Here is a 21,516-nt window from a genome sequence, read left to right as displayed (position 1 = left end):
AGGGGTTTGACTGCTTCCACCAAGGTGCCATTACCTCTCAATAAAGTGGGGGTTAACACCAAAGCTTCCCAATTCTGTGGATCGTTATGGTCCGCGTCTTACAGGGCGTTTACATGAATCCGACAAAAGCGGGCCGAGTCGGCTTGTGGGGCTGGAATATACCTGTCGAGATTATGTAAACGCTAGCCGGTCGGGCTGAACGAGCGTCGAGTTGGGCTGAGTCAGCCCGACTCGTTTGCAGCGTGCATGTAAACGCAGGCGCGTCGGGCCCATCAGCGCAGAGACTTGTACGGGACTTCTGTGACGTCGCGATTTATGCACCGGCAGCCGAAGTAGTATCAGGACAAGGCCAAGACCACGGAGAAAGGAAAAAGCAACGCATCCTAAGAAAAAGATGGCCAAGACAAGCGTGCAGAGCAACCGCATCGTAGCGATTGCTCTGCATAGTCAACACGATTTTGGCACAATGCTCGTCTTGGTCTTGTCCTCATAGATAAGACCCATGAAATAGAGCTGTAATATATCTTCTGAATTAATAAAGAAGAAAGAAATAGACGTCGAGGACTCGAGAGGAACGGGAGGAAGAAGACATGACAGCGCTGAAAGATCCCCGCTATTTTTAGCGACTCCGCTGCGCTAGCTTTGGCGACGCGTAAGCCAAAGCAAGCATTGTTCATAGCCATTAAAAGCGATTTTTTGATGGCCGCCGTTACCGATCCATTCTGTTGCAAGATACTCAAAGAGTAACGTCAGTGAGTTCCCGTATTTTCTTACAAAACTTCGAAGAGCTATTTGTCTGAGTTCGCAGGAAAATAAGAAAGAACTTAGATTTGCGTTTGTTTACTTAGCCATTTTAGGCAGTGTCATCGTTCAGCGAACGTGCTAAAGTACGGCGTGCTTGCACTTTAGTTGGAACTTAGCATGTGGCACGTTCATTTGCACAGTATATTACTTATAGCTCTGACAACGCCGTATTTTAACGGTATATTCGAAGTAACATTGATGATTTTCATGTTACGGTGAAATCACGGATATATTTTTGCGTGCTCAGACGATGCTTTAGGAAACGTGATGCCGCTTAGGCGAACCCGAATATGCTTCTGACTTGCAGTTGGCATATGGTTGCCTCGGGATTTGAGACCCTTGGCTTCATTTCTAAACATCCACGTTTTGTAACAAAGTTTTCATGTCAGGCTGGGGTGCGGTTGCTTTGTGTTGTATTGCTTCGCAGTTTGTGTGTCGTCATGGCATGAAACTTCTTTGACAGTCCATCTTCATCTTCACAAGTCGGGGTTATCTTTCCCTCGGCAGTCATGGACACATCGGTAAACTAGCGTTCTTACGCTTTCGTGCTTGCGATTTTAATGCTTGGCGCATGAAATAACTCGTACTGCTGCACAATGTTTTTGTTTGCACTAACAAACTACAACCATATAATTGCGCTGTTGCGCGTGGTGGCATGTCTATTTGCAGATATTAAGTCGCAACACAACAATTGAGCCGTGAAATAACGGTGCTTGTTGTAATCATTGCAGTCTATCTTTTCTATTTAATGTCACGTAACTCAATTTTACTTGTGACCAGTGTGGTTAGTGCATTTGCGGAAATGCAAAGTTCTTGCTGCCTAATGACTTCAGTATTACCACTTAAAGTTAGTTTCCACGCACGAGCCGATGAGAAAGGAACTCTTAAATTGCAAGTTCAGTGGTGCTTTTGGTGTGCAATTTGTTTAATCAAACTCATAAACTTTCAAGAGCATTAACTTAGACTATATTTTGATGTCAGAGTTTGTTCAAAAGAAATGCTCATAGCCTAGATTGCTTATTACAAATATGTTTATGATGAAACATGTTCTGGCATGTCACGGTGCTGTCACTTTTGCATGGCTCGATGCATGATCACAGGTGCAGGCACCTGTCTTTCCATGTAATGGAATGCCTGAAAGTTTTTCAGACATTTCTTTAATGGTGGCCCTCAGTTCTGCATTACCCATATTCTTTCTCCATGATTCACAAATATCCATCCTTTGCTGCAGCTTTCCGGAACAAAGCAAAAGAAGAAAAAGAAACCAGCTCACAAGGAATCTCGCACAGACTCGAAAGACAGCTTGCAAGCCAACAGAAGCCATCCTGGCTTACAGCAGGCCAAAACACAGTCAGTACAAGTAACTGTAACGAAGAAGAGTGTAGAAGGAAACGAGAACAGTGTGCAGCCGGTCGCAAAAGTGGTGCTCAGCAAAGTGTTGCCGCAGCAACCAACTGAAAAGCAACCTCAAGAAGTGCAGCCCGCTCAATCATCAGCAGGCCAGAAAAAGAAGAAGAAAAAGAAAAAAAAGAAGCCCAAGCAACCGTCCGAACAGCCAGCGGCAGAATCTGTTCCGGAGAAACCTGCTGAAACCCACGAATCTGGCTGCTGCAAGCTCAGAAATCTCAAGGAGATCACCTGTCTTGAGCTAATCTGCCCACACTCCAGCAAGCCAGCAGCCAAAGCATTTTCGTCTGAGGGCCCGAATGCAGGGGCAGCAGCACCACCTTCGTCAAAGTCTTCGCAACCTGCAGCCACCACCAATGCTCTCACCCAGAATCACCTGGACAGCTTGTCAGATGCCATTGTGAAGAGCCTGGCATCTCTGGATAAGAGCTCCATCAGCATTACCCTTGTGAACCCTAAGGACGAATCCACCGTCGGGGAGAAAATTGTTCGTGCTCTGCAGGAGCCGTTACCTGGCCCCGATCCCGAGATAGTGGTTGACATATGTGGAACAAGTGTGATTGACTTTGGAAGGAAGGACAGTAGGACAAACTCTAGTGCTGTGTTGCAGAACTCTGCCGCAATGCCGTCGGGAGATGGTGCTGACTCGAAGAAGTCTGGTAAGAAAAACAAGGACAGTGGTGCAGTGAAAGCAGTGAACAATCATGTCGTGCTAAGCAGTGACAAGCATCCCCAGAAAGGAGACGACAAGTCCTCGAAGGTCGTTCAAAAACAAGCAAATGCCAAACCTGTCGTCTCGCAGTCTAGTGAAGCACCTTTGGTGCAGCCAAAAAAGGAGAATGATGGTTTGGCGAGCAAAGGCGCCGCAACGAACGACACAGCGCAAGGTGTGACTGGAGAGAAAACGAAAGCACAGCTGAAGGCGGAAAGGAGAGCTGCTTTCGTAAGTTTTGTGCCTTGAGAGCTTGCATGTGCTAGAACAGTATGTGAAAGTTAAGTGCGTTGTAATGATGGTGCCGATGCACTCAGATTGTTCAGGGTATTCAGTGCCCATACCCTGGTGAGCCTCCATATGAAACTCTTATACTGTTTTGAATGGAATTAATAGGGGAAAAATGGTTTTCTACTGCAGTTTACTTACACTTATACACATTTTACGCAACTATCGCCACTTTTTTCGATGTATTGGAAAACCTACATCTAACTTGTAGCAGCTAATCTTATAAAGTGGCTGAATTATGGCTACCACCACCTCATTGCTGTTTCTTCCTCTTTTTGTTTTTCACGTTGGTGACTTAAGGAAGCTGAAAATGCTGCCAGGCTTGCTGCTCAGAAAACCGAAGGTGAGCATTTTTAAAGCAAATTCACTGTGGTTCCAACGATGAACTGTGTAGATAGTGTGACAGTGGTGACCTGTACACTGTCATATTTTCACTGTACATGTGCATACTGGTGTTAACGGTTTACTGGAATGCTGTGATGGAATTGCGAACGAGCAGTCCTGGGTGCTGACACCTGGTGATGTTGTTATGTTCACGGAAGAATATGCTTTACTGTTCTTCGGTCATGAGACACTTCTCGGTGAGGGAAAATGTGGTAGCAGGAAGTTTGCATTATTGTGAGAACCTTTATGCCAGCATGTAAGTGTACACAGCTGCAAAATCCATCAGGAACCCCACACAATTTCGTTGAGTACAGTGTCACGGGACCTCGTCACCAGCACCATTGTTAATGGCTCTGTCCTAGCATATTGGGAATGAAAGTGCTGCGCCAATTGTGCCAAACTATGCTGTGAAGGAAATGCTGCTAAATGCTGTGCCAAATTTCGTTTATCGCATGTGTTGCGCCATGCCTGCACCGACTTCGAATATTCGAGCAGACTCACATGCAAGAAAAGAAAAAAAAAATGCGTTCAACTTTGTCGGCGCTGAAATATATCAGCTGCTACTAAAATGCTAACAATAATGCATGTACACGTCATCCTAAAGCCTAGATTCATTTAAATTGCACCATAATATCATGTTTTTGGACTAAAGCTGAGTGCTGGCTATTGCTTGTTCTATAATTAAAAGCTTATTTGCTGGTCATATGCTGTTAACTCGTGCAAATGTCACTTGATTGTAGCCTGGTTCAGTGGGCATTCATTCATCATGGGAATGATAGTGCATTGATTGTCTTTGACATGGCTAAGAATGCAGCTGCAACTTATTACACGCCTGTTCCGTGGGAACCATCAGGCATGCTCGAGTTGATGCACATGGAACTTTGCGCAAATCAAGCACTGCAACATATCATTTTCAAGCACTTGACTTTAAAACCTTGTGTGCTTAATCATACTTTATGTTTTGATTGTGCTATAAAAGGTTGATGCAGGAAGACTTTGGTGAGGATCAAAACATCCCTTTAACTGGAGCACAAATCTGTAGTGTGGAACGTATGACGTGATACAAACTTTTCGCCTTATTCTCTCAGTATCTGTGTTAATCTCTGCTCTTTGTACACATTGTGAGAACTAGGTTGATCTCAAGTTGTGAATTTCCTAGTGTTATGTGAGAAACTTACGAATGAGGAATTTCTTATTCCATTTTGGCATTGTAGAATTTAACAATGATGCTGAGGCAATCAATAGCACGATGAAATACGTTTCTTACAGTAGGCTGGATGTCACTCTTTGCACCTTGTTTGTGACCAGATTTTTCTGGTGCATTCATTTTGCTGTGTGTGCTGATATTTGCATGTGTCTTCATAAGCATATGCTCAATTTGTGCATTCTTTACAACTATGTCAATTTTCCTGTGATAAAAAGAAGCGAATGCAGACTGTTGTGTTTTGTCCCGAGCGAAAATATCCCAGCTATTAATGAAATATATCCAAGACATATGTGTGAATGGTCGCTGAGGAGCACTGGCCAGGTGCTGTGTGAATTGCATATAAGGTAGGCAGAAAAAGAAAAGAAACATGAGCAAGTAGTAACAGGACATTGGGAGAGAGGTGACAATGTGTCTTTTAGGGTAAGGCTGATAGTAAAACAAGGCAACTAAAGATGCTGAACCCTATCCCCGTAATGGTACTCTTAGTTTACAATTACATTACAAAACTGTGTGTTGGAAAAGTACATTAAAGCTCGCAAAAGAAACCTCATTAGCTTTCATGTAAACAAGATTATTGTTAGGACTGGGAATACGGATTATTTTTTTTGTGACAGCTTAAAATTTTAAAGCGATAGCAACTGCAAGTTCCGAACCATACGAATAACTGATACACTTGATTTACATCACATGCTTCCTGTTTGAAGACTAGATTATCTGTTCAAAAGATCTGCTGTTGACCATGGTAATTTTCAGTGATTCCCAAGATTGTTTCTCTGCAACGTAGTCAAGCGTATGTAATTAATTTGTTTCCCTCCAGGCAAAGCCGATTGGAGAGAAAAACAAGGCAGAGCTCAAAGCCCAGAGGCGAGCGCTGCAAGAAGCCCAGCGGGCGGCAAAATCGCAGGGAGCAACCGAAAAGCCCAACAAACTCGCAGAGCAGGCACCCACAACTGCTAAGCAGGCTGCAGCCACGGCTCCTTCACATCACCCAGTTACAAAGAAAGCAGATGGAGAAAACAAACAGGAACAAAGCCCTCATTCACATGGTAATTGTTTTTTTTTTATTTTTTTGCAGCTGTTGCCTATTCAGGGTTGCGTTTTCCAGATTTCATGGTGTCTCTATGGGTATGGGGTCATCATATTTTCTTGACAGAAGGCACTGTCAGAGAACTTCGTATGTGATTTGTTCTTGTGTCCATGGTGTGTGAGCCACTGTGTCATCGGGCCAGCTATCAGTGTTTTGGGGGCTCTAAAGTTTCCATTTCAGTGGCTCTCTACAATTGCTTTCTTTAGGACTATTGAAGGCAATGCTGTATCTGTGTAAGTAGATTACGCTTCTGAAATTGCAGTTGCAATTGCTACAACTGCGTGCGAGTGAACAGCATAAAGATGGGACCCAGCTAGAGCAACAGAACAACATACTAACAACCATTGAATTTTATTGTTGAAAGACAACCTACGTACATGGTGTAAATAGGTAAAAATGTGGTTGTTTGTTGATGCCTGAGCTTGTTGTTTGCTGGAACTTATGTACACCACCTATATGTATCGGGCAATGCAATACAATGATTGTTGGTCAGCCTGTAGCTCTGTTGCTTTTCCTGTGTCAAGTCTATGCAATGATCTCCCACATGTAGTTATGCACCAAGTGGCACAAATGCATGCTATCCTGTAAATGTCATACTTGCATGAATATAATGTGTGTGTGTATGTGATTACCAGTTTGAAAAAGCACCTCACATTATATTCAAACTATGCACTGAACATATAAATGTGAGACCTCGTTTTTCTGATTTTATGGGTGTGGATGTGATGAGTCGTACCACCGGGCAACTTAGCTGTGTATCTAGCCAGAGTATGGCCAAGTGTGTGTGAAAGGGAGCCCAAGTCTTCGAATTAGTGAAAGTGCTGTGACAAGGAAAACAGAGTGGTGGTGGCACAAAGCTGTCCTACACCCGATGGCGGCTTCCATGATAAGTGCTTACGGCACCGTGTCTGTGCAAATGTAGTTGTTCCACTCTACATGTGTTGGCCTGCATCTGGCTTAGGGGCAGCACATCACATACAGTTCAGTTAGAGATTTAGCGCAGGTTGATGAACCAGTAGTAATCCACTTGTATGATTGCACTGCATGGAAAGATCTCTAATGCCAGGTCATAGGCTCCTTTAGGGCTCATTCACATGGGCTGCCAAGAGAGGTCGCGTGATCAACTGCAACTGGCGACCAAGGAGTGACTCGTGGCGACTGATGTTTACGCTGGAAAATGCAACCTGCCGTCACCACACTGAAATGTGTAACAATATGTATCGCTCACCCTCTAGCATCGCCATCGCAATGTCAAATAAATGTCAGCGTATACTGATGCCCTGCTCCTGCACTGCTGATTTGTTCAGTAGGTTTGCAACTACTAGTAGGCAGTGAGCAGCTGAACCAACATGGTTGCTTTTCGACCAAAACTACCATTTGCAATCATTTGCGACCAGCTTGGTCACGCGACCTCTACGAGTTGCCAGTGTGAATGCCCTTTCACTGCAGCCATTGGATAATGGTAGGTGCATGAATGTTGCGGAGGAACCTGGTACTTGAATCTGGCTGGCTGACTGTAGTTTAGCGTTTGGCATATTTGCATCTGTCTGGATCGAATATCTGACCTATTTGCCTGCCGCTTGCTGCAGCTGGCCTAGCCCGCCAAGCCGGCACTCTCTCCTTTTCCAGCTGATGTTGCTGGTACACGCTGTGGCACATCAGAATATTGTCAAACGCTGGCGGCGTGTGGAAGCGCCGCTGGAGAAGCGAGCGAAGTGACCTTTCGTGCTGTTGTCTATCGCTGCAACGCAAACTGAGCGCCGAGAACTACGAGCCGTTAGTAGACTCTGCCCCAACGCAGATCGCTTTCATTGGCCTGCGCGACGCGCGCCACCCCGCTATCCCTCCCCCTCGCTCCCCGCCGGTGCCTCGAGCGCAACGGAAGAAGGCGCGCTTCCTCCCTGCTTTTCTTGCGCGCGCGAGATTTAGACTGTTGTTTTCACTCGCAATATGGCGCGCGGCGACTGCGTTATCGCCCTTGGACTTAAGGGTACTATGCGCGTCAAAAACGTGCTAAAATAAGATTTGTTCATAATTGATCATCATGAAACAGAAGGTGTAACCTGTACTTGAATCTGGCTGGCTGACTGTAGTTTAGCGTTTGGCATATTTGCATGTCTGGATCTGAATAAATATTGTAGTCATGGTTTAGTCACAGAATTGTCATACTGTTCTATGAAAGACTAGGGCAATGGAGCATTTGTCTGCTCTCTTGTGTTATGCAATATATTTATGTAGCACTTGTGTCATCTACATCATCCTTGTCTTTCTCTTGATTTACAGTATGGATCACAAGTAACTAGGCCAACTGAATATCTTTATGTTATGATGTCACATTAGGATGACTCCGCACGATGTGGTGTTTATCCCGCAGAAACTCCAACAAAGAAGGCTGTCCGAAAGTCAGCGCCTGAAGGCAAACAACATGAAGTTTTGCGGCTGTTCTCTCACCTGCATCAAAACCCTGGAACAGTAGACCACCTGAAGCCTTATGGGTATGCTGCCCTTCCTTTTCTTGTTGGAGTAGACAACTAAAATACCCCGCTGTTAGCAAGAGGAGCTTTCATTTTGTACATTCCTGTTGAGACTCTGGTGTTTGTTGTGTAACCGAGGGAAAGGATAGAACTGCATGGTAATAGGACAGAAATTTGAGGTCCGAGAACCTGCTAGTCTTCACAAGGCTACAAGCTAAGTCGGTCGTTCCAAAGCTTATGCGCTCATGCTTAGCTGTTCTGTTGACCATATTGAACTGTAGCGCAAAAGATGGAGCAAAAGAAAAGAGAGAGACACACATGAACGCTGCACTTACAAATGAAGTTTTACTAAGAAACCATGAGCTTAAGTTAACACCAGGAATGTACTATTGGCGTCAAGTAAAACGCGAACAGCGGAGCGCATAACTGAAGGTATAGTGTGTGCCATCAAGTCATCAATATTGACAGGCGTGCGCATCAGGTATGACTGCACTGCACTGTTGCACCAGGCTGTTAATTATTTTTGGTGATCAGTAATGGTGACATTTTTTAAACATTTCATGCACTTCCAGTGCTTTAAAGAAATAGGAGAAATTAGAGGGGCCCTGAACCACTTTCTATCGAAGTGGAGAAAGGCATTTGAAGTGAAAATAGGCTATTTCAGAAATACTTTGCCACAAAAAGTACTTCAATGCGTTCAGCAGGAGCAGAGTTATTGGCAATCAAATACGGCCTCCGCTATGCTCCCGTTCGTTCTTCACTGCCTTGCACTGCAAAGGCTACGGCGGTGTAGGGCGGGGCCACAGCACCCTGCCTTCGAAATGTCACTGTGGCACGCAGTTCAAATTTCATTTTGCGTGTGAACGTAGAATAGACGCCACAGCTTCTGATTTTGATGCCTACGACGTGCTAAACTGTAATCCAAATGCGGTTGTCCTCAGTGAACCGCAGCTGCGCTTAGCCAGGCTCGTGGCGGCACCCCACGGCAGCCGCATTGTAGCCGACCGCAGTGACCAATAGCAGCCGCATATGGGAATGTGCTTTATTACGAAATAAAGCATCCAGAAAAGAGTGAGGATCATGGCTTCTGTTGAAACGAGAGTGTTTGAGAGAAAGGTGACTTCGCGCTCTGCTTGCGAGCTGCATGCACCGTGTACGACAGCAAAACTTGCCTGAGATGTTCACAGCAGCGTATGCTACCCGTGGACTATGTTATTTCACCAAGCCTGAGGGGTGGTTCTGGGCCTCTATTAAGAAAAGACAAAAGGACATGTAGGACGCTGGCATCGCACCGGTTCTTTTGTTTTTTTTTCTCTTCTCCTAATTCTTCCTATTTCTTGAAAGCGCTGAAAATACATGAAATGTCAATATTCCAACTAGCCCAGCTGTTAGCTTTAAAAAAATTTTTTAGTTTTGGTATAAAAAATGCCTTTTCTTGCAAGCTTTTTGTGATACATCCGGTTTTATTTCAATTGTAAAATTTTCCTAAAACCTTCACTATGTGAAACTAGTCTTTCTCTGGTTAAAAATTTTGTTGTACTTGACCTTTAACGGTTAGAAGGCCCCTGTAACATACGTTACTGCCCTTTCCTGTTTGACTTGTTCAGTCTCATTTTTGTTCTGTCATTATACTTTCACCATGTCGCTGAAGGTGAGAGTGTTTCTTGGGTGACAGGAAATAAAGCATTCTTACAAACACGCAGGTAAGGAGTTTTCTGTGCTCAGATGCAGGATACTGATTAATTACGTAGGGGTAAGGTGGGTGGGTGGCGGCACTAGGCCTTAGCACACTGTGCATCGCGGTTGGCACATGTTTGCCCATCAATTGCAGTCCGGCACAAGCTTGAGAAAACAATCTACAACAACCACGTGTACACTGGGAAAGCATTTATTGTGATTGCAACTAACATTTTGAGCAGGCCAGCTTGCTATACAGTAAAACCTCGTTAATTCGGATTTCACGGGACCGAAAGAAATGTCCGAATTAACCGAATGTCGAATTATCGAGGGTACCCAGAAAACAATTAGCAAATGCTTACTACGTCAACGCGCTTTTATTTAGTGAATAAATGAGCCACTCTTGTTGCTATTTTGCACAAAAGCAGAGCGGAAGCTGAAATTCTCTGTCGTCTCGTGACTCATTGGCTCTCGCAGCGGCGATCGAGGCCTCGCGACTTTCTTCGCGGCACGGCTGCGGCGCTCACCTTCATTTGCGACACGTTTTGTACTATCGCACGCACATCGTGATTATGTTCTGGCGAAAACATAATCGTGATGTAGCCGGTGCTCTTCAACCTCGACAGCTTTGCACCGAGTCAAAACGAAACAATTATTGCTGCAACCACTGCGGAGAAAACCGTGGTCGCTATCGACGCGATTATGAACGGCGACCTTGCGGTGCTGAAGGGACACGCCCTACGCATGTACCGAATCTGAACGAAACTACCATTCGCTGCAACAACTGAGGACGAAACTGCGGTCGCTATCAACGCAAGATCATGGATGGCGACCTACGCAGTTTTTTAGGCACGAAGCCGACGCGCGTTGCGAGTAAAAACGAAACTACCGTTCGCCGCAACCGCTGCGGAGAAAACCGTGGCCGCAATCGACGCGATCGTGGATGACGACTACGCAATTATGAAAGCCTGCAGCCAACACGATGTTATGCGCGGCGGTAAACGCAAGAATACAGGCTTTAAAGACACAAATAAGCACGAAGAGTTCCGGCATTGCTGCCATTCACGTACGATTGCAGTTGATGACTATGGCAATGCTCCGCCGCTTCGTTTCAGTTGGACAATAGCGACGTTCTTGCTCTTTTGCGGCATTCCTAGCTCGCCGAACTCTGAAAGTTGTCCGAATTAACCGATGTGCGGCCGAATAAATCCAAATTAACGAGAGTTTCATTGCATTTAATAATGCATACACCGGCCGGGACCAGAGGACGAGTCCGAATTAACCAATTTTCCAAATTAACGAGGGTCGAAATAACGAGGTTTTACTGTAGTTTACATCACTGAGGGTTTCCTTGAAGAGAATAATATGCTAGGTAAAGATAAGCTTCTAAATTACCAGCTGAGGTACAAGCGGCCGCAGTGACTGCCATGGCGATAGTAACGTGGTTGACTAAACACGTGCGCAAAATCGGAAGTGTCAGTGGAGCCTTTCGCACTCGCCGCTTGCTGGGCACCAAAGAAGCTTGAACAATGTTGGAGGGATCTCGCGTGACACGCCCATTGGAGCTGATTGTGCTTGTTATTTCTGTGAGCTTCTCCCTAAACCTGCTTGCACTTGCGCCTGACGCGACATTTGTTGCGCGTGCAACTACAGGGATTCCCGCATGCCTCCCTCCTTAAATGTTTGCCTACGGTAAGGAAACGCTAGAAGGGCAGCGTTGGCAAAGTGTCCAGGCACATGTAATGGCACACTTCGGCAGGAACTGTCGGAGTCCACGTCAGTAGACAGCACGGTCTGATGTGGCTGCCGTACAAATATGGAAGCTGTCGAAGCTGTTGACCATGACCGGGGACTGAGGATGGCTTGCCCTTGAGGCCTGCCTCCTGGAACAGCTGGCCAGGACTTCAGTGAAGTGGTGCACGTGCCAGCATGAGCAACCTCGCATGGTGTCATTGTGGGAGTACGATGGTGAAACTTGTCATGGCTGCCATGGGCTGCTGCGTCCGACCGGGAATAGTTGTCTCCACTGCCATTTCAGGCTGAGACAGCAGGCAGAAATGTGAACAATGACAGCAACAGCAAGTTCAGGCAGCTTCATTCGTCTTGCAAGATCACCGGAAGGCATTCCACAAACACTTTGAATTAAGGCAGTAGAGGCCATTTGACGTTGGCCATTTGACGTGATGCCGAACAACGCGCCTACCTATAGGTTTATTTGGCAATGAAAACACTACCGTAAAATTCCGAGCAAGCGCCCCCACCCGTGCAAGAGCCCCTCCCTAAATTCACTGCCAATTTCGAATTTCCGCGCCGTTCCGGGAAAGCGCCCCCCCCCCCCCCCCCCCCCCCCCGCTTCCGCACCCACACTGGCCTGCCACATCCAGTTCACGAAAATAATGGCAAATTTGGCAAATCGCACCGATGCGCATTGGGGCGCCCCGATGAGCCATTTATCGAATCATAGTCGTACCCGCGCGCCCCAGTGGGCACACGAGTGCATCCGGGCGAACTGCAGCTGGCGGTCTGTAGTTCACGGACCGCCGGCCGACGGCGAGATCTGCCTCTCGCACGGCGCAGAGGAGTTCCCTGCGGCACAGCGACGTGACCATTCGGCGACAGAGGAGTGGTCGCGGCTACGCTCTGGCATCGCCGGCAGCTTCACCGCTGCTAATCACTCGCCACCGATATCGTCGCTAGGCCTTTTTCAGTTCACTTCGAATCTGTAGCAGACGGCGCTTCAGCACGAACCGCCGACGCTCCCAAGCAGCAATGTTTTGTTACCACCGTGGCCGCTTTACCCTCTCCTCGCAATAATTTCTCACGATGAAGTAAACATGCTGATATTTGCGGCGCCACCAGCTGCGATACGAGCATGGCCGAGCCGCGGTTCGCTGTCCGCCGTCGGTACCCATGGACTGCAGCTGAGCTTCACTTGTATCGGAACTCTCATTAGCGCTAAACGTTTCACCGTGGACATATGGTTTTTAATAAAGTGAACATTACGCGTCACTTTACTCTATAGCGGATATAATTTTGCCTAATTTTGCCTGCATAACCAATAACCAATGTTCGTGTCGCCGGTCGCGGCAACGCGCCGGTGCAGCGTCGATGCGCTCTTTCTGTAGTTCTTTCGGTGGTTTTGAGTAAGGGTGGTTTTGAGAGTGATAAACACCACTAACAAATCTTTGGCTTAATAAAGGTCATGTTCAATAAAATTTTAATGCTATTCCCACTGCGCTTCTTTTTTTTTTCTTGCGGGAAAATTTTGTCGTGGCCATCTTGAATTTTGGTGCCGTTCCGGGATAGCGCCCCCCCCTAACTTTGCCGGTAATTTCGACTTGCTCGAGGGGGGGCGCTTGCTCGGAATTTTACGGTAGGTTCATTTGAATGGGGTTACGTCGACGGAGTTTTCCCGGTTCGATTACAGCATGAAAGTGGGCTATGCTCGTCTGAAAAAAGCACGCTATGGTCCCCCGAGATTTCTCAGTTATTCTAGCTGTAAATTATTGAGTTTGTATGAACAAAATGAGCTTTCTATTTTTGCATGAGATTTCTCCGCTCAGGCCAGTATTGTAAAATTAGCGAATCTGTTTGCAGCCGCTAAGTGTTACGGCATGGTTGTCATCGACCATGCGACCGGCAGCTCTGAAGGGCCTTCAGGCTAATCTAATCACGTCCATGACGGTAACCAATGTCCATGAAAGCCTCATATTCTAATGATCCTCTGCGAGATACAGGCCTAGGAAAGGGTCCCCGCTCGCTGCTCAACACACAGCTTCTGAGCAGACTGCTGGGACTGCGCCTTGCTGCCTTCCTAGCCAGTGTTTCTGGCGTCCAGCTCCCAGAGCCAAACATACAGACAGGAGAGGCTATTTACATATGTACAGGAAAATTCGGCCACTGCGTTGGCTGCTGCACTTACTTCCTTTGGGCTTGCTCTTTGTTGCACCTTGTGAAAAACTCACTGCAAATCTCAGCATCTACTTGAGTTCGGTGACACTCTTGCAGTGTTAATTCGCACTCAAATAAACACATGCCTAACATAGCTAGCAATCACACCTTTGGGTGAGGCCTAACGCTGGCCTGGACGTAGCCTTCCTCGCACTGAGCCGATCGTCGTCTGTTTTTCAAGAACTTGCTCCATGTTGGCCACCAAAATGTAGCGGTAAGAGGGGTGCGACAGCGCTAGGCCTCGTCACACCGTGCACTTGCTGTTGGCGGACGCCTGCCCATCAACCATGATCCGGTACAAGTTCGAGCAAACAATGGATGACAACGACATGTTCACTCGGAAAGCATTTATGACGATTACAACTAACACTTCGAGCAGGCCAGTTAGCTATACTTTACATCACTGAGGGTTCCCTCGAAGAGAATAATATGCTAGGTAGAGAGGGGCTTCCGATTTACCAGCTGGGGTACGGACGGCTTCGGCGACTGCCACTGCAAGAGCGTGGTTGACTAGTAACGATGTGCAGGAAAACAAAAGCGGTGCACTCACCTCCTGCTGGATACTAAAGAGGTTTGGGCAATGTTGGAGCAATCTCATGTGACACGCCCGGTGACGCTGATAGCGCTTGTGATTCTTTTGTGCCGCCCACGAAAGGAAGGCTTCCCCCTTCTCCCCAAACCTGCTTGCGCCCAATGCGACGTTTGTTGCGCGCGTGACCGTCGTGGGACACATGGATTCCCACAAGTATGAACCGCCATATTATGTGTATAATGACTGTTATCTCCACAGCCCAGCCCGTGCTCACCTCTAGTGCAGAAAATGTGAGAGTGAAGCATGCTTTCTCATGTTCGCAGGTTATCTGGTTCTTCTATACACCCAGCTGTGTTTCGAACAGGCCTCCAAATTGCGGAAGGCATTGTCACTGGCTCGAATGCTCGCTGTATTGCCATGTTGGGAGCATTCAGAGTGGTAAGCCAACAAGTTTCATTTTGCGCTGTGTGCTGTACAGTTTCAAGTTAAAGAAAAGACAGGGACATATTTTATGCGTGAAGATTGTCGAAACTGGCTAGTGACATGCACAGGAGAAAAAAAAAGTACTCATCTCTAGCTTGCAGAAAGAAGGAATGCACTCAAGGAGGCTTCACTGTTTTCTGAGGCAATGAAAAGAAGAGAAAAAAAGACAAAGGTTTTGAATTTATGAGTGAGCAAGCATAGTGGGGGGGGGGGGGGGGGGCGTACAGTGTCTAGTTATGTATACTAGCCCAGGCAAAATGGTATTGCTCGTTGTGGCTCAAGTGGACTGAATTTAGAAGTAAGAGGCTATTATTTTCCCTCTTTGGTCCTTCGCCCTGAATTACAGTGGAATCTCGATGATACGAATCTCACGGGGTCAGGAAAAATATTCGTATTAGCCGAAATTCGGATCATCGAAACACAATTAAAACTAGCTAAATTATGGGGTGATGAGAGCATCAGATCGCGAAAATCGCGATAAAAAATTATTTTTGAAAACCACGCGTTTCGGTATCTGCAACGCCTAATCTACGCTGTATCGAAATGGTTTGGCTGAAAACGCGCTAAAAGTGGCCAAAAAAGATTTATTCGTCAGTGCGCAGGGCGAGAAAACAGCTTTAAATCGCGCAAGATCACCGCAATTCACGGAGACATCTTGTATTTCATGCCACCGAGCGCCGCCATCTTGGTATCGTGCGAAAGATCAAAGTTTCGCCGTTCCGCTTCTCAATTCGTCCGTCGTCGCCATCTTGTAACAAATGCGCAAACTATAGTGTACTCAAAAGCGCAAACTCAAAAGAAGCAGCAGGGTCTGCGATAGGTAGTCACACGGACCCTCCGATGAAAGCAGCCTCCGGTTGGCTGCCGTGCTGAAAGGCGTCTCTCCATTGGTTGCTGCTGTGGCAGGGGCAAGATGGCAACCGCAGTTGTCTGCTTCGTAAACCACGCCGGCCTCTTCACTTGACACGCAGAATTCGGATTACTGAGAGCTCCCAGGTTAGTGATGGATCGTCGCTCGTTGGAGAAAAAATTTTGGACGAAGCACGCCTTCGGAATACCGAAGCGCAGGCCTCCTACGGCAAGAAAAATATGGCGATTAGCGGGAGAAGTGGAGGAGCAGCCTACTGAACGTGCAGCGCTACCTCGCACCGTGGATTACGTGCCGCGCTATCTTGCACCGTGTGACTCCGGCAGCGAAACCGACAATCGCCCTGTGCCATCGGCACCGATAACGCAGTCGACGGAAGACGCGCCGACGGAGACGCCTCGGCGTACGGCCGCGCGAATCAGCCGAGATCGTATCTCGGTAGACATAGCTCGCTGCGACTAGGCAAAATGGCGCAAACACAAAGAACGCGGCCCAAAGCACAGCAGCCATTCCGTCCGATGGGCGGCCGCCGAAAAGGGGGAAAAGCACGAAAGCAAGAAAAGCGCCACTGCTTCAAATTCTTCGCGCCCAGTCGCGGCCTCCGCGCTGTCCGGCGCCGCGTCCGCGCCTCCGCACCAAAAGAGAAAGGGAGAAAGCGCGTGACTGCGCGCTGTTCTCTTTCTCGGCCGTCGGTGGGGCGGCGTTTATTCGTATCAACCGACGCGGGTTGAAAATCGATTCATAACAAACGTACTCTAGCACGTTGCAAAGTAATGGGGCTTGGCTGGGACCACAGAAAAATTCGTATCATCCGGAAATTCGTATTAGCCGTGATCGTATCATCGAGATTCCACTGTATATCCCTACCCCATTGCTGTTTTTGGCAACGTCACGAATCGTGCGACACCTTTTTCAGAAGCAAAAAGAAAAAGAAAAAGCTTGCTTTGAGCATGCAGTGATAACGGTCATGGAAGCCATGAGTGTAGCAAGAACTTTGCTCTTATTGCATCTTATTGGAGCTGAGTATTTCAAACAGCACAGTTGTGCTGTTCGGTACAGTAGGTTAGTACAGTAGACTTCTGTTAATTCATATCCGGTTAATTTGATCCCGACCGAAGGCCCTGGCCAATGCCCATGCATTCCTGTGGGACCAAACTTTCGTTATTTCGATCCTGAAATTAGCCTTTGCCGGATAATTCGAACTTGGCTGGTCATGACGCACATGCCCAACCCCAATGGTGACCGCAGTTGTCGTTCGTCTTGGTGGCACTTAGGATACAGTGAATGCGTACACACGTCAACTCCTATCAACAACTAATTTCAGCCGACCGAAGGAAGATTGTGAAAATGATAGCTTACAAAGAATTATTACAGAATTTAGCCAATTCTAAAGCGTGCCTTTATTTTACAAGAAAACTTTTCCGTAAATTGCTTGGGCAGTGTAATCCGATGTGAAAGCAAAACTACGTTTGTGGCGTTCAGCCATCAAAGCCAGCCTAGCCAGCATCGTCACCATTGCCATTATAAGATGGGCATCACGCAGGGCAACAAAATGAGTTTTCCCGCATAGTGTGATGATGGCGCTCTGCTTTCAGTCTGATTACGAAAGCACATTGACACGATAAATTATTTTACATGTGCAGCTGTCGGCAACAGGTTGCATCACGTGTTCTTGGCATTCTGGAGAATTGTATGCGTCACAGGACGAACTAGCGAAGTGGTTACTCTAGGTGTGGGCCACAATCCAATTTACTATTGTTGCAGAGTTGCTTGATAAATGCAGACTATCAAATGCATTATGCACCATACGAAGGACGACATGTCACGACTCCATAACTGCCGATGATGAGTTAACTCACCGTCGCAATGAGTGTCCTCGGATGCCGATGACAAGTCAAGTCGGGAATTTTTGGAAATTTTTGCACATGTGTATGGGTTCAGTTTCTTGCAATTTTGACAAGAAAATAATACACAATGACTTTTGCCAAGTTTTCTTGCACTTCTCAGATTTCTTTTTTTTGAATATGTCAGGGCAGTGAAGGGGAGTAATAGACAGCGGTAAAGTGCTGTCCTAAAGTCATGACGATGGACATTAGGTATATAAATTTCCATTCTGGGAAGTTCTAGTACACTGGTTTCGTCTATTTTGCCGAAATTGGAGGCATTGTACGTTTTTCTAAATTAATTTTTTCTTGCTAATATATTGGGTGTGCGTTCAATTTCTACTTTGTTTAGGAGCCCTAATGTCATTTCTACATTAGTTTTCTACTTTGAAACAATAAAAAATGGGTGTGCCTTCAATTTGAGGGCATTTTAAATTTTTAAGTCAGTGCAAGATGAATCGGTGGTGCCTTTCGTCATTTTTCTTTTTTTTGGTCTTCTGTTTGATTTCACCTGCTGGATAATTCAACCAGTTTCTTCGGTCTCACAGAAGTCAACTGTAGCTCAATTTGTTTTCTATCATGCAGTAGGCTGTTCAAGTGATGTGTCCTGAAATTTTTTTTTTCGGCAGTTAGTCATTATGGCTATCGACTTCAAAGTTATTTAAATGTAATGAATTTACTGCTGTGGTTTGTCTCATAATTTCATATTTATTTGCAGCTGATAGAGGACTACACTTGTGATGCCAGCAAGAGAGTATCCCAGGACATTAGAGAGAGACTGGACAAAAATATTGAGTAAATAGACAGTTTTCTGTTATCTCTATGCCATTTCTGTTGATGGAGCATGATTTTTTGTGTTTCGTCAGTTGCTGAGGCCTATCTTCACATACTACATGATGCCTGCGGTTAAAAGCATGTGCCACATCAGCTGGGAGATCACTCCTTTGTTCAGATCTAGTACACATGCACACAAATACCCAGGAAAGTGGACGAGAGGACAGCCACCACTGCAGCTCAGTTTGTAGAGCATTGCACGCATAATCCCGAAGATGTGGGTTCAGCTCCTACCAGTGGCATCTGGTAGGAGCTGAACAGGAGAAAAACAGGAGCTGAAAGAGGACAAAGTTGTTATTTGGTCCTCTTTCATTTCCCTTTTTACCCATTATTTCTATACAGTAAAAGCTCGATGATACGATCACGGCTAATACGAATTTCCGGATGATACGAATTTTTCTGTGGTCCCGGCCGAGCCCCATTACTTTGCAACGTGCTAGAGAACGGTTGTTACGAATCGATTTACAGCCTGCGTCGGTTGATACGAATAAACGCCGCCCCACCGACGGCCGCGAAAGAGAACAGCGCGCAGTCACGCGCTTTCTCTCCTTCTCTTTTGGTACGGAGGCGCGGCGCCGGACAGCGCAGACTCCGCGACTGGGCGCGAAGAGTTTGAAGCGGTGGCGCTTCAAGAAATAAATGCTTTTTACGTACATGTGCCTGAGTGAGTTCACCTCTGACTCTTTAATTTAGCTACAGTCGAATCTCGTTAATTCGAACATGCTTATTTCAAACATACCGCGTACCGACAATGCTCTTAGCAGCGCGCCAAATAACGCGGCGGTGCCTCCGACCGGCATTGCTCCGACACCGCCATAGAGCAAAAGCTCAGGAGAGACCCCTCAATGCCGCGCGCGAAGGAACGGGGAAAAAAAAAAGAAAGAACCCGCGGCGGAAATTTCCCCCTCTCTTAAATTGCAAGGTCACCGTTTCTGCATCGCGCCGGAACAAGCGTGTACGTGCCGACTAGAGTGTTCTAGACAACCGTATTCTAGCACACACTAGTGCGGACGTCTCAGCCACGCGGATAAAATGGCAGTGAACCCTTCTCCTCTATTTTCTAGTCACATGTTGAACTTGCACGCTGCGGCAGCAGCGCAGAGGGAAGCAGCGGCGGAGGCACAGTCGGGCCAACGAAACTGCCACGCCCGCAAACGCTCGCTTCCCGATAACGGCAGAAAACGAAACTTCACGGGGCGGCTAAAATAAGCTGGCGCCAGCACGGCGGCGGGCGCGCACGGAGATGTGCGCACAGAGTCGAAGGTGAGAGAGCTACGAGGGAGTTGAGAGGGAGGGCGAGGGGAGCCACCGAAGCGGCGGAGTTGACGCGGCCAAATCCGCTTTCCTGCCGCCATCCTCCCTCACCTTCGACGGCCTCCGCGCGCACCCGTGTGCCGGTGCCGGCGCCGCCCGCTCGCTCCCTGAAGCTTCGTTTTCTGTCGTTATCGGGAAGCGACCGTTAGCCGGCGTGGGCAGTTTCGTGGCCCGCGCTTGCTATGCGCTTGCGCGCCGCGATATTTCACGACTCGCACCGTTCGTGCATCGTGCTATGGTGCACGAATACTTCAAAAATACGTCCTTTTAATTCGAACAAATTTTCGGGCCCCTTCGAGTTCGAATTATCGAGATTCGACAGTAGTTTTAATTGTGTTTCGATGATACGAATTTCGGCTAATACGAATATTTTTCGTGACCCCGTGAGATTCGTATCATCGAGCTTTTACTGTATTTAGCTAAAACACAGTTAATTTGCCTTATGCTATCCTTGGCTTCAAGTGCTTGTGACTAACAAAAAATTCACCGATGATTACGATACTCATTAATTAGAAAATTGAACGCAGCTCTAGGCGTGTTTTCATTTCGCATGTTGATATTTTGTATTATGATTATATACGTAGACAGTTCATATTAGGAAGAGAACACTGTGAGTAGTGTAGCTGGCGCGGACAATCTGTCTCGTGCAGCAGATTGCAAACATAGCGAAGTGTGGCGCGACTGCCTCGCTAATTTGGAGATCGCGAGAGGCAGCGCGTGGGTGATGTGGGGCTGTGATTCACGGCAACCGCCATGCAGCTCATGCAGTGCCTTGTTTCCATACAGACGATACGGGCTACTCTGGCACCATATCGTAGCCATTGTCGCTGCATAGTCCGTCTTGCGTGGAGCTACGCTTTTCTTTGCGCGCTTTCATTCCTCCAACGACGAGGGTGGCCTTTCGTCGCGGGGAAATCGTACCACCAGTGTCAGTGGTGACAACACCCATCGAGCGTCACATTGAACCTTACTCGTAGCCGCTCGCCATCGCCCCTTGCAACAGCAGTGATCCCTGTCACACACGCTGATACCATGGGCTGGCCTCAGCAGCTGACGCCATGGACGAGCGTAGCCCTCCCCACCTCACGCCACCCCCCCCCCCCCCCCCTTCAGAAGCGCAAATGAGATCGCCCACACGGCTGAAGAAGCCATGGCAGCTGGCAACTCAGCACATGCGCAGGCCTTCGCCCCTCCGCTTCTCTTCTGCTTTCCGCCTCATGCTTCCACTTACTTCCTCGCATGCTCTTCTTTCATCTGCCCCTGCGCTCCACGTTCGCTTTCATCTTTCACTGTGCTTGTTCGCTCGGTTACGAGGTATAACGCTGAGGCATGCCGACGCTCGCCACCGGGGCACCTTAGAGCTGTGCTCTAAAATTTTGCCCATTGGTTTCCCTTCGTCTCATTCATTGCCTCTACAGTAGCAGTTTTTGGCAAGTGCTTTGTACACTTGGTGTCCTTGGTCGGTTGGTACACAGTGCGGGGGAAATTAGGGGGTGCAGTGCACCTTTGTGCAGTGATGGCACAAATCTACTAAAGCATGAGCTTGAACACCGCTCCAAACTCCTTCGTGCACAGAAGTTTGTTTCTATGAGAAAAAAAACGGAGACTATG

General features: G+C 47.2%; 1 protein-coding gene across 1 annotated transcript in view; it reads left to right on the top strand.

The window, feature by feature from the left end:
* The first annotated feature begins 646 nt into the window (after positions 1-646).
* Positions 647-21,516, top strand: part of LOC119462101 (translation initiation factor eIF-2B subunit delta) — a 35,764-nt gene continuing 14,894 nt past the window's right edge. Inside the window, exons 1-8 of the mRNA XM_049672836.1 lie at positions 647-752; positions 1,268-1,325; positions 2,036-3,154; positions 3,512-3,554; positions 5,609-5,848; positions 8,264-8,384; positions 14,847-14,961; positions 18,476-18,552. Coding sequence (XP_049528793.1) covers positions 1,314-1,325; positions 2,036-3,154; positions 3,512-3,554; positions 5,609-5,848; positions 8,264-8,384; positions 14,847-14,961; positions 18,476-18,552 — 1,727 coding nt within the window. The 5' untranslated portion in view covers positions 647-752; positions 1,268-1,313. The remainder of the gene's footprint in view (positions 753-1,267; positions 1,326-2,035; positions 3,155-3,511; positions 3,555-5,608; positions 5,849-8,263; positions 8,385-14,846; positions 14,962-18,475; positions 18,553-21,516) is intronic.

The sequence above is a fragment of the Dermacentor silvarum genome, chromosome 8 (assembly GCF_013339745.2).
Source record: "Dermacentor silvarum isolate Dsil-2018 chromosome 8, BIME_Dsil_1.4, whole genome shotgun sequence".
In the NCBI taxonomy this organism is placed as follows: Eukaryota; Metazoa; Arthropoda; class Arachnida; order Ixodida; family Ixodidae; genus Dermacentor; species Dermacentor silvarum.
Note: the sequence above shows the minus strand (reverse complement) of the source record. Positions and strands in the feature narration are given on the sequence as shown.